At 41.5% G+C, this 12,500-nt stretch overlaps 1 protein-coding gene across 1 annotated transcript in view; it reads left to right on the top strand.

Moving 5' to 3' along the window:
- LOC113800862 (innexin inx2) overlaps positions 1 to 12,500 on the top strand; it is a 63,574-nt gene that overhangs the window by 50,660 nt on the left and 414 nt on the right. The window contains exons 2-5 of the mRNA XM_027351666.2: positions 7,672 to 7,857; positions 8,924 to 9,033; positions 9,392 to 9,492; positions 10,442 to 12,500. The exon at positions 10,442 to 12,500 is cut by the window's right edge and continues 414 nt beyond it. Coding sequence (XP_027207467.1) covers positions 7,691 to 7,857; positions 8,924 to 9,033; positions 9,392 to 9,492; positions 10,442 to 11,230 — 1,167 coding nt within the window. The 5' untranslated portion in view covers positions 7,672 to 7,690 and the 3' untranslated portion in view covers positions 11,231 to 12,500. The remainder of the gene's footprint in view (positions 1 to 7,671; positions 7,858 to 8,923; positions 9,034 to 9,391; positions 9,493 to 10,441) is intronic.

Genomic DNA, 12,500 nt, shown 5'->3' with positions numbered 1-12,500 from the left:
GAAGAAGCTAAGTAAATTGAATCCACCTGAGTCAACACCTGGGTTGCAGGGTTTGGTAGGGAGAGGGAAAACGAGAAGAGGGAGGCAGAAGGAGGAAGAGAGAGAAATAGAAAGATAGATAGACAGATAGATAGAGAAAGATATAGATATAGATAGAGATAGATAGATAGACAGATAGATAGATAGATAGATAGATAAATAGATAGATAGATAGATAGAGAGAGAAAGAGAGAAAGAGAGAGAAAGTTCTTTGATTGAGCATTTTGTTACCATTCTTACAATCATCCCCCCTTACCCTTTCCTCTCAATCCCTCTCCCCTCTCCCCATACCCCCCTCCCTCCTCTTTCCTCTCCCTACCACTCCCTTTCCTCTGCTGTGTGATGCAGCGGTTAGCGTGCTAATCTTGCAATCGTGCTGACCTACGTTCAATCTCGCGCGCTTCCAGTGGATGGCAACCCCGGCCATTCCTTGCACACAGGGAGATATTTAGGAGCAGAATAAAACAGACAGTATGCTACAGCAAAGAACATCCATTGTAACAAATGGAATTAAGACTCAATCTTTAAAAATCTTTAAATCCTCTCTCTCTCTTTTTCTCTCTTCCCCGCGTCAACGGAAATGAGAAGAGTAACCAGCGGAAAGGGAGGTACTGCTCTCGTCACCTCATTAACACGACAACGGCAGCAAAACAAACGCGAAAGAGATAAAGAGAGTGAGGGAAGAATAAACAGGAAGAGAGGTGGAGAGGGAAAGGAAAGGATAGGGGGTGAGAGGAGAGAAAAATTGAAAAGAAAAGAAAAGAGAGAGAGAGAGAGAGAGAGAGAGAGAGAGAGAGAGAGAGAGAGAGAGAGAGAGAGAGAGAGAGAGAGAGAGGAGAAGAAAGAAAGGAACTGAAAAAATATGGATAACAAAAGGAGAAGTATGGAGGTAGTGATGAAGAAATTGAATAGGATGAGAATGAGAGACAGTAAAAAAACTGATAATTATAGGTAAGGAATGTAGATGGAACGATAAGATACGAATATACAATGACAGATGTTGATATATGATGAGAGATATGAATCATAATTGCAGGTGTTGATGAATGCTGATGATAAACAAGTGTTCATTTGTGTTCTGTTTGTTTTATCACGCAGATATTGTAAATTATCTTCCTTAATCTTGCTGTAGGAGAGTACCTATTAAATGCAGCTGATTTAACTTTGTGTTACACTTATTATATCATTAATTAAGTCGATGCTACTATAAATAATATTACAGTTATAGCTGTTAAGTGATGGGTTTTATAACGTTGCATGCATTCTAACAGATTTTACAATGCTGCTGTTTTTACTGTATTCGTTACTTTTACAGTCATAGTTATTATAGTTGTAGTTTTTGCTATTGTAGTCACTGTTATGTAGTTGCAGTTGTTGTTTTTATAGTCATAATCATTGTTATATTAATCACAGTTATCAGAGTTGTAGTTTGTTGCTAAAGTAATCATAGTTATTGCAGTTGCAGTAATTACTATAGAACAATGATCAAAGTTTTAGTTGTTGCCATAGTAATCACAACATCGCTGTTGTTGTTACTGCTACAGTACAATGATCAAAGTTTTAGTTGTTGAAATAGTAATCACAACATCGCAGTTGTTGTTATTGCTACAGTACAGTGATCAAAGTTTTAGTTGTTGCCATAGTAATCACAGCATCGCAGTTGTTGTTACTGCTACAGTACAATGATCAAATTTTAGTTGTTGCCATAGTAATCACAACATCGCTGTTGTTGTTACTGCTACAGTACAATGATCAAAGTTTTAGTTGTTGCCATAGTAATCACAACATCGCAGTTGTTGTTACTGCTACAGTACAATGATCAAATTTTAGTTGTTGCCATAGTAATCACAACATCGCTGTTGTTGTAACTGCTACAGTACAATGATCAAAGTTTTAGTTGTTGCCATAGTAATCACAACATCGCAGTTGTTGTTATTGCTACAGTACAATGATCAAAGTTTTAGTTGTTGCCATAGTAATCACAACATCGCAGTTGTTGTTACTGCTACAGTACAATGATCAAATTTTAGTTGTTGCCATAGTAATCACAACATCGCTGTTGTTGTTATTGCTACAGTACAGTGATCAAAGTTTTAGTTGTTGCCATAGTAATCACAACATCGCAGTTGTTGTTACTGCTACAGTACAATGATCAAATTTTAGTTGTTGCCATAGTAATCACAACATCGCAGTTGTTGTTATTGCTACAGTACAATGATCAAAGTTTTAGTTGTTGCCATAGTAATCACAGCATCGCAGTTGTTGTCGTCACTGCATTTATCGTCGTTATCGCCGCGTTTCCGACCGCTTCGTCACGTGTCTGTTGTGGTCGCTGAGAGGTGTGTCTAGAAGCCTAACAGGATGTTCTACTGATAGTGTTATAACCTCTGTCCTGCGGATGCTTTCAAATTTCGACTTCCTCCGCTGGCGCTGTTGTGCAGGCGCCGGGTTGTTGTTGCTGTGCTTGTTCGGGCGTGACGCCACGCACCTGCGGTTGTGCGTCGTTTTCTGTTGTATGTCGGGGGGATTTTTTTTTTCTATATCTTTTTTCTTTATTATCATTATTATCATTGTTATTATCATCATTATCATTATCATTATTACTACTACTATAAGTACTATTATTATTATCATCATTATTATATTTTGTTGTTATTATCATTATCATTATTATCATTGTTATTATTATTATTATTATTATTATTATTATTATTATTATTATTGTTGTCATTATTGTTATTATTATTATCATTATCATTATGTATTATTATCATCACTATACAGGTTTACGATGTGCCATGTACTTTTAGGGTATTATTTTTTCCTTTTCATTTATTCATTTATTTTACTGTCGTCTTCCTTTCCCTTTTCCTAACCAATTCTTATGTTTTTTCATTCTATAGCATTCACGATAGTATTATCTTTTCCTATATTTATCTCGTATTATTATTTAATTAATTTATTTTTTCTTCATTCCTTTTCATATCCAATTCTTGATTTTTTTTCATTCTATAGCATTCACGATAATATTATCTTTTCCTATATTTCTCTCGTATTATTATTTAATTTATTTATTTTTTCTTCTCGTATAATTATTATTCATTTTTTCTTCATTCCTACGTGTCTAGACGATCGTGCGCATCTTCCTCCATTTGCATCGTGTAGTTGTGTAATTTCGGTGATAATGAGCAAATATGTTAATGAGGTGACATAAGACTTCCTTTTTAGATCTCTCTCTTTTTTTCCGCGTTTCTCTCTTTATTTCGTTTTTTTTTTCTGGTTTCTATTGTGGCTCTTTCTTTCTCTTTCTCTGTGTGTCTGGCTGTCTCTCATTCTTCTCTCTCTCTGTCTCTGTCTCTGTCTCTCTCTCTCTCTCTCTCTCTCTCTCTCTCTCTCTCTCTCTCTCTCTCTCTCTCTCTCTCTCTCTCTCTCTCTCTCTCTCTCTCTCTCTCTTCCCTCCCTCTCTCTCTCTTTCTCTCTCTCTCTCTCTCTCTCTCTCTCTCTCTCTCTCTCTCTCTCTCTCTCTCTCTCTCTCTCTCTCTCTCTCTCTCTCTCTCTCTCTCTCTCTCTTTCTCTCTCTCTCTCTCTCTCTCCCTCTCCACAAGGGACTTATCCCTTGAGATGTATTTTTACTTTTGTCTCAATAAACGTGTCAAAGTTAAAAAAAAAAAAAAAAAAAGTCTCCCCCCTTTCTCTCTCTCTTCTTTCCCCTTCTCTCTCTCTGTCTGTCTGTCTCTCTTTCTGTCTCTGTCTGTCTGTCTGTCTGTCTCTCTCTCTCTCTCTCTCTCTCTCTCTCTCTCTCTCTTTCTGTCTCTGTCTGTCTCTCTCTCTCTCTCTCTCTCTCTCTTCCCCCCCCCCCTCTCTCTCTCTCTCTTTCTTTCTTTCTCTTTCTCTCTCTCTCTCTTAGCCTTTTACTCTCACTCTCTCTCTCTCTCTCTCTCTCTCTCTCTCTCTCTCTCTCTCTCTCTCTCTCTACCTACGCCCCCACCTCTCTCTTTCTCTCCACCCCCCCTCTCTCTCCCAAATGAAACACTAACTTAGACCTGAAAGAAACATTTGGCACTGTTTGGCACTCAGACAACGACATAGAATAACAGAAGATTATCCGTTTTCATTTTCAGTTATTTTTAATCCCGTTGGTTTGGATATTATTATTATCATTATTTTTTTTTTTTAGTTTCTTTTCGATCATTGTTTTAAGCTATTGAGTCTTTGTCTATATTCAGTTTGGATGATAAAGTAATGATACATTTTGGGATGATTTCTCTTACACACTGACGCACCCATCACTTATCTCAGTTATGCATGCTTGAATAATGAATAAACTCGCTGTAAAAAAAAGAAAAAAAAAAGGACGAAGAAAAAAGAAAAAGGAAGAAAAAAAACAGGAAGTGTTAACTCCGGCTGATAACAAGCACGATAGAGCTTATGAGTGCGGCAGTGATGCGGTCTGCTAACTAAAGCAGGGCTGAACCACAGAGCCTGTTTTTGGCAAATTATATCAAGTGAGTTTTCTGAGAAGTTAACTTAAGGAGAGTCTTCTGCGCTGTTGAAGAAAGAGGTTTAGGTTCTAGTCAGTCTGTGAGTAACGACCAGTAATCTCTCTCTCTCTCTCTCTCTCCCTCCTCCCCTCTCTCTCTTCCGCCCCACCCCCCTATCTCTCTCCCTTCCCCCCTCTCTTTCTCTCTCTCTCTCTCCCCCCCCCCTCTCTCTCCCCCCCCCCTCTCTCTCTCTCTTGGAAGTCTCACAGACCAGACGAAATGTTGCGAACCCGACTTCGAGGCCTCGCTTCTTTTGGATCCGTTCGGTTCCCGTGTTAAAGTCTCGCACAGATTACGGGCTTCTGGATGACTATTGTATCGATATGTTCTGGTTTATATCTGTCTCTTCATTAATTCCTTTACACTGATGACTTCTCTTTCTCTCTCTCTTTCTCTGTCTCTGTCTCCCTATCACACACACACACACATTTTCTCCCTCCTCTCTCTCTCTCTCTCCTTCTCTCCCCTCCCTTCCTTCTCTCTCTCTCTTTCTCTGTCTGTCTGTCTCTCTCTCTCTCACACACACACATTCTCTCCCTCCTCTCTCTCTCTCTCTCCTTTCTTCCTCTCTCACCTTCACTCCCTCTCTCACCCTTCCTCTATCTGCTCCACACGTCTCCCAAACAACAGTGCAAGCCTTCTCCATGTTATCTGGTGAAAAAAGGAGCCCCAGAGAACCTCATCCAATCACCACACAACTCACAAGCCGCAGTAGTCGAACAGGTGAACCACTCACTGTTCAACTATTTCCGCATCAGTGCTGTCGAAATTTTGCTGGTCACTGCGCACGCACACACAGACACGCGCACACACACACGTACACACATACAGACACACACACACACACACACTAACACAAATACAAACACACACACACACACGTACACACACACATACAGACGCACACACACACACACTCACACACATACAGACACACACACACTAACACAAATACAAACACACACACACACACACGTACACACACACATACAGACGCACACACACACACACTCACACGTACACACACACATACAGACGCACACACACACGTACACACACAACACACACACTAACACACACATATACATACACACACTTCAGGTACACGCTACTCTTACCGCCCACAGCATATCTTACGTCCGCACTTGATTTTTTTTTTTTAAGGAGAATGATATGCATCGAATTTATGAGAGTACCAATGCCATTTTACGTTTAAGGGTCGTGTTATTATCCTTGACTTGCCGTGTTATTATTGCTATTAATGGACGTGTTCTGTTATTTCACTTTGGTATTAGCTTTACGTTGAAGATAATCATTGAGAATCCAGATTATCGAGTTTCTTGATAGAATGGAGAACAAAAAGGAGAGAGAGAAAGAGTGAGGGATAGAGAGATGGTGAGAGAGAGAGAGAGAGAGAGAGAGAGAGAGAGAGAGAGAGAGAGAGAGAGAGAGAGAGAGAGAGAGAGAGAGAGAGAGCAGAGAGAGGAGGAGAGAGGAAGGGAGGAGGGAGGAGGGAGGGAAGGAGAGAGAGAGAGGGGGAGGGAGAGTGAGAGAAAGGGGAGGGAGGTAAGGAGAGAGAGAGACGACTCAAAAACAGGACACAGGTGCATAGGCGTCATGACCAAGCATCTCACACTTAAGGTCTTCTTCAGCTTTGACAAAACATGTGACAATGACCTTTAATAGACTGTGTTTATGTTCTTGTTACGCTCTCTCATCTCTGTCTTTTTCACATTTTTCTCTCTCACCTTTTCTTCTTTTTCTTTTCTCTCTCTGTTTCTGTCTCTCTCTCCCTCTCTTTCTTTCTCTCCCTTCGTCCCTCAACCTTCCCTCCTACCCTCCTTTTCTCCCTCCAAACCTTCCCTCCCTCCCTCCCTCCCTCCTTTTTCTTTCCTCCACACTCTCTCCCCCTTTCCTCACACTCCCCTCCCTCCGCTCTCCCCTCCCCCCCCCCTCCCTCGTCCCTCGTCCCTCTTCACTATCCACAAGAAACCAGAATGTCCTTTGTCGCGATAAGAACGGAGATGACGACACATTGTTTCCGAACTGCTCCTCTGACGTCGCTTCGTCCTTTCTTCGAAGTCTTTGCTTTCGCTCAAGGTTTTTTTTTTCTCTCTTTTATTTCTTTTTTAAATCTGCTTTCGGAATTTTCGACACTTTTTTTTTTACTCTAATGAAACCGTTATTTTTTTTGTGTGTGTGGATGATTAGAAAAGTTTGTTTGTTTGTTTGTCTATGTTCGCTGGGTACGTGTCAAGCCACTTGCTATTATTGTAATCTTTATTTTTATATTTGTTATATGAATATAAGTTGATGTTAGGGGAATGAATAGGTATTTTGCTATTTTTGCTGCATTTGATATAATTGCTTAATCTTATCTCATTATATGTGTATAAGTACAAACGGTGACTCAAATCTCTTTTAAGAAAATGCCAAGAAGAGAATTGTACGTGTGGTGCATTTGCACTTGTCTTTGTGTCTCTGTTTCTGTGTTTTTGTTTCTCTCTCTCTCTTCTCATGCTCTCTCTTTCTCTCTCTTTCTCTCTCTCTCTCCCTTTCACTGAGTCTGTCTGTTTGTCTCTTCATCCCCCTCTATCTCTCTTCCCCCCCCCTCTTCCTCTCTCTCTCTCTCTCTGCACACACACATACACATACACACACACACACACGCACACGCACGCACACACACACACACACACACACACACACACACACACACACACACACACACACACACACACACACACACACACAAACATACACACACACACACACAAACATACACACACACACACACACACACACCGGCAAACAGACAGACAGACAGACAAACAGATGGAAAGGAAACCTACATTTCGCATTTTTGGAATAAGAAATACATACTTTTTAATCAACCTCCTACTCACTCGTCAAAGAAAAGAAAATAAACAAGTAATTAAGAACGTAAAAGGTAAACAAACAAAGAAAGAAGAAGAATAAAAGGAAACTCAATACAAAAATAAAAATAAAATGAAATAAAAAGGTAAAAATAAAAGATTGTTGAAAAAAAAGTGAAGTAACCCAATACTAACTCCTTCTGTTCCTCCTTCAGGTAGAATCCCCGCGTCAGGATGGTGCTGGTGGAGCTACTAGCGGGCCTTCGGGGACTCGTGAAGGTGAAACACGACGCGGACATCCACAGCGCCATTTTCAAGCTGCATTTTCGACTCACGGCGACCATGCTCTTCTGCTTCTGCCTTCTGGTCACCGCCAACAGCCTCGTCGGGGACCCCATCAAGTGAGTGGCGGGGTGGGGGGCGGGGGCTATTGGTGGGGCGGGGGTAGGGGGGGCGGAGGAGGGAGGTAGGGGTCTATCTTTTTTCCTTTTTTTTGTTGTTCTTCGTCTTCTTTTTGATTTTGCTATTGGTCTTGTTCTATTGATTCTTCTTCGTCTTCTTTTTGCTTTTGTTTTTGGCCTTGTTCTTCTTCTTCTTCTTCGTCTTCTTTTTTTTTTGTTTTGTCCTTGTTCTTCGTCTGCTCATTATTTTTCTTCTTCTTCTTATCCTTCTTCGTCTTCGTTTTCGTCTCCTTCTTTTCCTTCACTCCCTTCTTCTTCTTCTTCATTGCCCTCCCCTTCTCAGTTTTTCTTCATCAAGTTCTATTCAGTTATTATTATAGTATAGCGTTCCTTTGTTTTATTTCAGTTTTTTTTCTTTTTCTTCTTTTTCTTTTCTTTTCTATATAATTTCCTCATCTCGTCTCTTTTGGATCTTTGGAGTTTTGGGATCTCGGATGGTACTTTTTTTTATTTTTTATTTTATCTTATTTTTTATTTATTTATTTTTTTTTTTTATTTATTTTTTTTTTATAGTAGGGGTATTTTTTTTTACAGAATTTTTATACATGCTCTTAACAATCTCGTCCTTTTTTTTCTTCTCTCCTTTTCTCTTTATTCTCTCCCTTTCTCTTCCCATTTTTTCTCTTTTCCTTTACTTCTGTTTTCAGTTTCCTTTCTTCTCTCAACCTCTTTTTTCCCATTTATCCCAAACAACCGAAAAATCTCTCTTTTTTCCATTTCCCCAAAACAACCGAAAAAACACTCAACCCCATTTTTTAATTTTCCCAAAACAACCGAAAAAGCACTCAACCCCATTTTTCTATTTTCCCAAAACAACCGAAAAATCTCTCTCCTTTTTCCCACTTCCCCAAAACAACCGAAAAATCTCTCAACCCATTCTTTTCAGTAAAAAAAAAAAAAAAAAAAAAAAAAAAAAATACATTTTCCTCTTTCAACCTTTTCCCCATTTCCCCAAAACAACCGATAAAATCACTCATCCCCTTTTATCCCCCCCTTTCCCCAACAGCTGTGTGCACGACGACAACCCAAAACTGAAGGATAAAGTTGTAAATACGTATTGTTGGATCCACACCACTTTCACGCTGCCAAAACACATCGACAAGGGCTATGGGAAAGGTAAGGCTGATTTGGCTGGTATCATAGCTGTTGGTATTACTGTTGGTATTACAGTTGGTATTATATGCTTGCTAAGATTTAATCGTGTGGTTTAAGCATGCTGGAAAGCTGATACTATTTGTCATTTTGTAAATAATCACACATGCATAACTAGAGTATATGGATAATAATATATAGGAATATATACATACATATATATATATATATATATATATATATATATATATATATATATATATATATACATATACATAAATACATATATATATGTGTGTGTGTGTGTGTATGTGTGTCTGCTTCTTTCCTTACGCTAATAATTCACACATAATTTACTGTATTTTTTCTCTCTTTTCCCCAGGGACGGGCGTGGCATACCCTGGCGTTGGTCCTCTCTACCCGACTGATACCAAGACGTACCACGCCTACTACCAGTGGGTGCCGTTCGTTCTCTTTCTGCAGGTGCGTTGAGTGGTATCAGGGGCCTCTTATCTCCTCCTCTGCTGTTTTTTCCTCTCTTGTGTTTTTTTCCTTCTTTTAGCTTTTTTCCTATCTCTCTGTCTCTCTCTTTCTCTCTCACTTTTCCATTTTCTTTCTCTCTCTCTCTCTCTCTTTCTTTTCTTTCTCTCTCTCTCTCTCTCTCTCTCTCTCTCTCTCTCTCTCTCTCTCTCTCTCTCTCTCTCTCTCTCTCTCTCTCTCTCTCTCTCTCTCTCTCACCCTCCTTCCCTCCCCCCCTTCCCCCCCTCCCTCCCTCTCCCTCTCTCTCTCTCTCTCTATTTCTCTTTTTCTTTCGTTTGTCTCTCAGTCTGTCGTTCTCTCCCTCTATATTTTTTCCCATTCCCCCTTTGTGTTTGTAAAAGTACTTCTCACTTGATTTTAAACATTTACAGTTGTAAGATGAAAGAAGTTGAAGATACAAACCCTCATTCAATTACAATTCACCGTTATGTTTTTTTTTTTACCTTTAAATATTTATATCATGTTTCATTAATTTCCTGCCGCTGTGTCGGACAGTCCTGGAAGGTACGTAGTAAGATCAACAGGATATCCTAGTTGGCGGTTCTGTTTTCGGGAAATTTCTTTGCAGGATAAGCATGATCGTTTTGTTTTGCATTCAGTGTTTACACAAACATGAATAAACACACACACTCAGTAACTAACACACACAGAAAGAAACACACACACACGCAGAAACACACACACACACGCACACACAGAAGCACACACACGCACACACATACACACACATTCACGAAAAAAATATACGCATGCAAGGCGGAAGACAGGCAACATTTACATGGTCTTACACAAAGCTCGAATATAAAATAAGAACTTGTGCTTGTTCTCTAAATCCATGATAATGCTGTGGCCTTCTTGGAGCTAACGCACGCCTCGTTCCCTCCCCTCGCAGGGCCTGATGTTCTACGCCCCGCACTGGCTCTGGAAGACGTGGGAGGGCGGGAAGCTGGAGTCCATCGTCATGGGGCTCTCCATCCCCGTCATGAACAAGGAGGAACGCCACGAGAAGATCCACCTGCTGGCCGACTACCTCCACGCCTCCCTCCACCACCACAACTTCTACGCCATCAAGTTCTTCCTGTGCGAGCTGCTTAATTTAGCGAACTGTTTGTTCAACATGTGGTTCATGAACGAGTTCCTGGGCGGGATGTTCTTCACGTACGGCATCGACGTGCTGGCCTTCACGGAGACCAACCAGGAGGAGCGCACGGACCCCATGATCGTGGTGTTCCCGCGGGTCACCAAGTGCTCCTTCAACATGTACGGGCCGTCGGGCACCATCGAGACCCACGACCTCATGTGCGTGCTCGCGCTCAACATCATCAACGAGAAGATCTACGTCTTCATGTGGTTCTGGTTCGTCATCCTGGCCATCATCAGCACCATGGCGCTCATCTACCGGCTCCTCGTGTTCTGCGTCCCCGCCATCAGGTCGGGGCTGCTGCAGAAGCGCGCGAGGCTGCGCTACAAGAACAGCATCGACGCCGTCTCGCGCAGGCTGCAGGTCGGCGACTTCTTCCTGCTGTACCTCCTGAGCAAGAACGTGGAGCTGCTCTCCTTCAGCTCCCTCATGGAGGAGCTGTCCCTCCGGCTGAGCAACCGCCGCGTCCACCCCGACCTGGACGTGTCGCCGCCCCCCGTCCAGCCCGAGCGGTTCCACCTCATGAACGAGAACGCATGACAATCGGCCGCCCTCGAGGACACCTGCAGGAGGGACGAGGACTCCGCGAAGGCCGAAGACAAGGTGGACCCCGAGGGCTGCTGTGGCAAGCTGTGCAGATGCGTTCCCTGCAAGTGAGCGCCTCTGCCTCGAGACCGTCGGCTGCGTGACCATGGCGGGAGGTGTGGGTTCCAGCCGTGGGCGTGATTCAGTGACAGGAGACATTTTATGGAATGATAAATATTCTTGTGTATTTATAAGACCGTGTGATGGACAGTATTATATTTAATTATAGTAAAATGCGGATTGAGGCAATGTTCCTATTTTGAGCGTAAAATAGCAGCATAATTACACCCTATTCCTAGGATATAGTAAGTTATTCCGCATGATATTAAGATTACGTTTTGCAGTACCCTTGCTGGGACCATTACACACAGTACTTACATGGGAAAGGGGGCCGGGATGCTCGCGCGCAGGCGTTCAAACATTGCTGAGGATATATTTATTTTTCTAAGCGTATCATGTTGCAAATGTGTTTGTTACCTTTGCGAACACGATAGAACAAGTAGGTTGACCTCGCCCCTAATCCCCCCACCTACAAACACTCCCCCCCAATCTTTACAGTTACTTTTCCTTATCAACAGTCACGTGTCTCTGCCAGGGAATGTTCCTATGTTCATATCACTCGTTAATTAGTGCTGGTATCCAGAACTGATTGATAGCTGTATATTTTCTTTGTTTTTGGTTTGAATAACCGAATGAAGAGACATTCTCGGTGAATGTCGAAATAATTAGATTATCAGTTAGTTCAAATTCTTTAGAGAAAAAAAAATCCATTTGACTGAATCTCGAGCAGAAAATGCCAGAAGGAAAGGAAACGGTCATCATCTCCTCAACAGAAGAATCAAAATGAAAAATGAATTCTCGGAGGTTTCGACACGACAGGCAGGATGAACAGGAGATGTGACTGCACAAAGTTTTCGCCGCGAATCACAATCGTCGTCTCAGTCTATTTAAAATGTAGAATGTAAGGTTTGGATTGGTGTGAATAATTTGTTTAGATTTGGTGTATGATGGTGGATGGATGTTGAAAATGTAACCCAGGAATTCCAGTTAATAATGATAGTAAAAATGCGGGTTCCAATGCTCTTCCAGAACTGTGCCTTAGTGTTCAGTTATTCTATTCCTTACCTTGACGGCATTCATTATTGCAATGCTTTTCAAGGAAACGGTTTCTCTCCGGGATTCGCGTCGGAGGACAAAGCGCAAATCGTTTCGTGAATTTGGTGCC

This window comes from Penaeus vannamei, chromosome 1 (genome assembly GCF_042767895.1).
Source record: "Penaeus vannamei isolate JL-2024 chromosome 1, ASM4276789v1, whole genome shotgun sequence".
NCBI lineage: Eukaryota > Metazoa > Arthropoda > Malacostraca > Decapoda > Penaeidae > Penaeus > Penaeus vannamei.
This window is presented reverse-complemented; position numbering and strand designations above follow the sequence as displayed.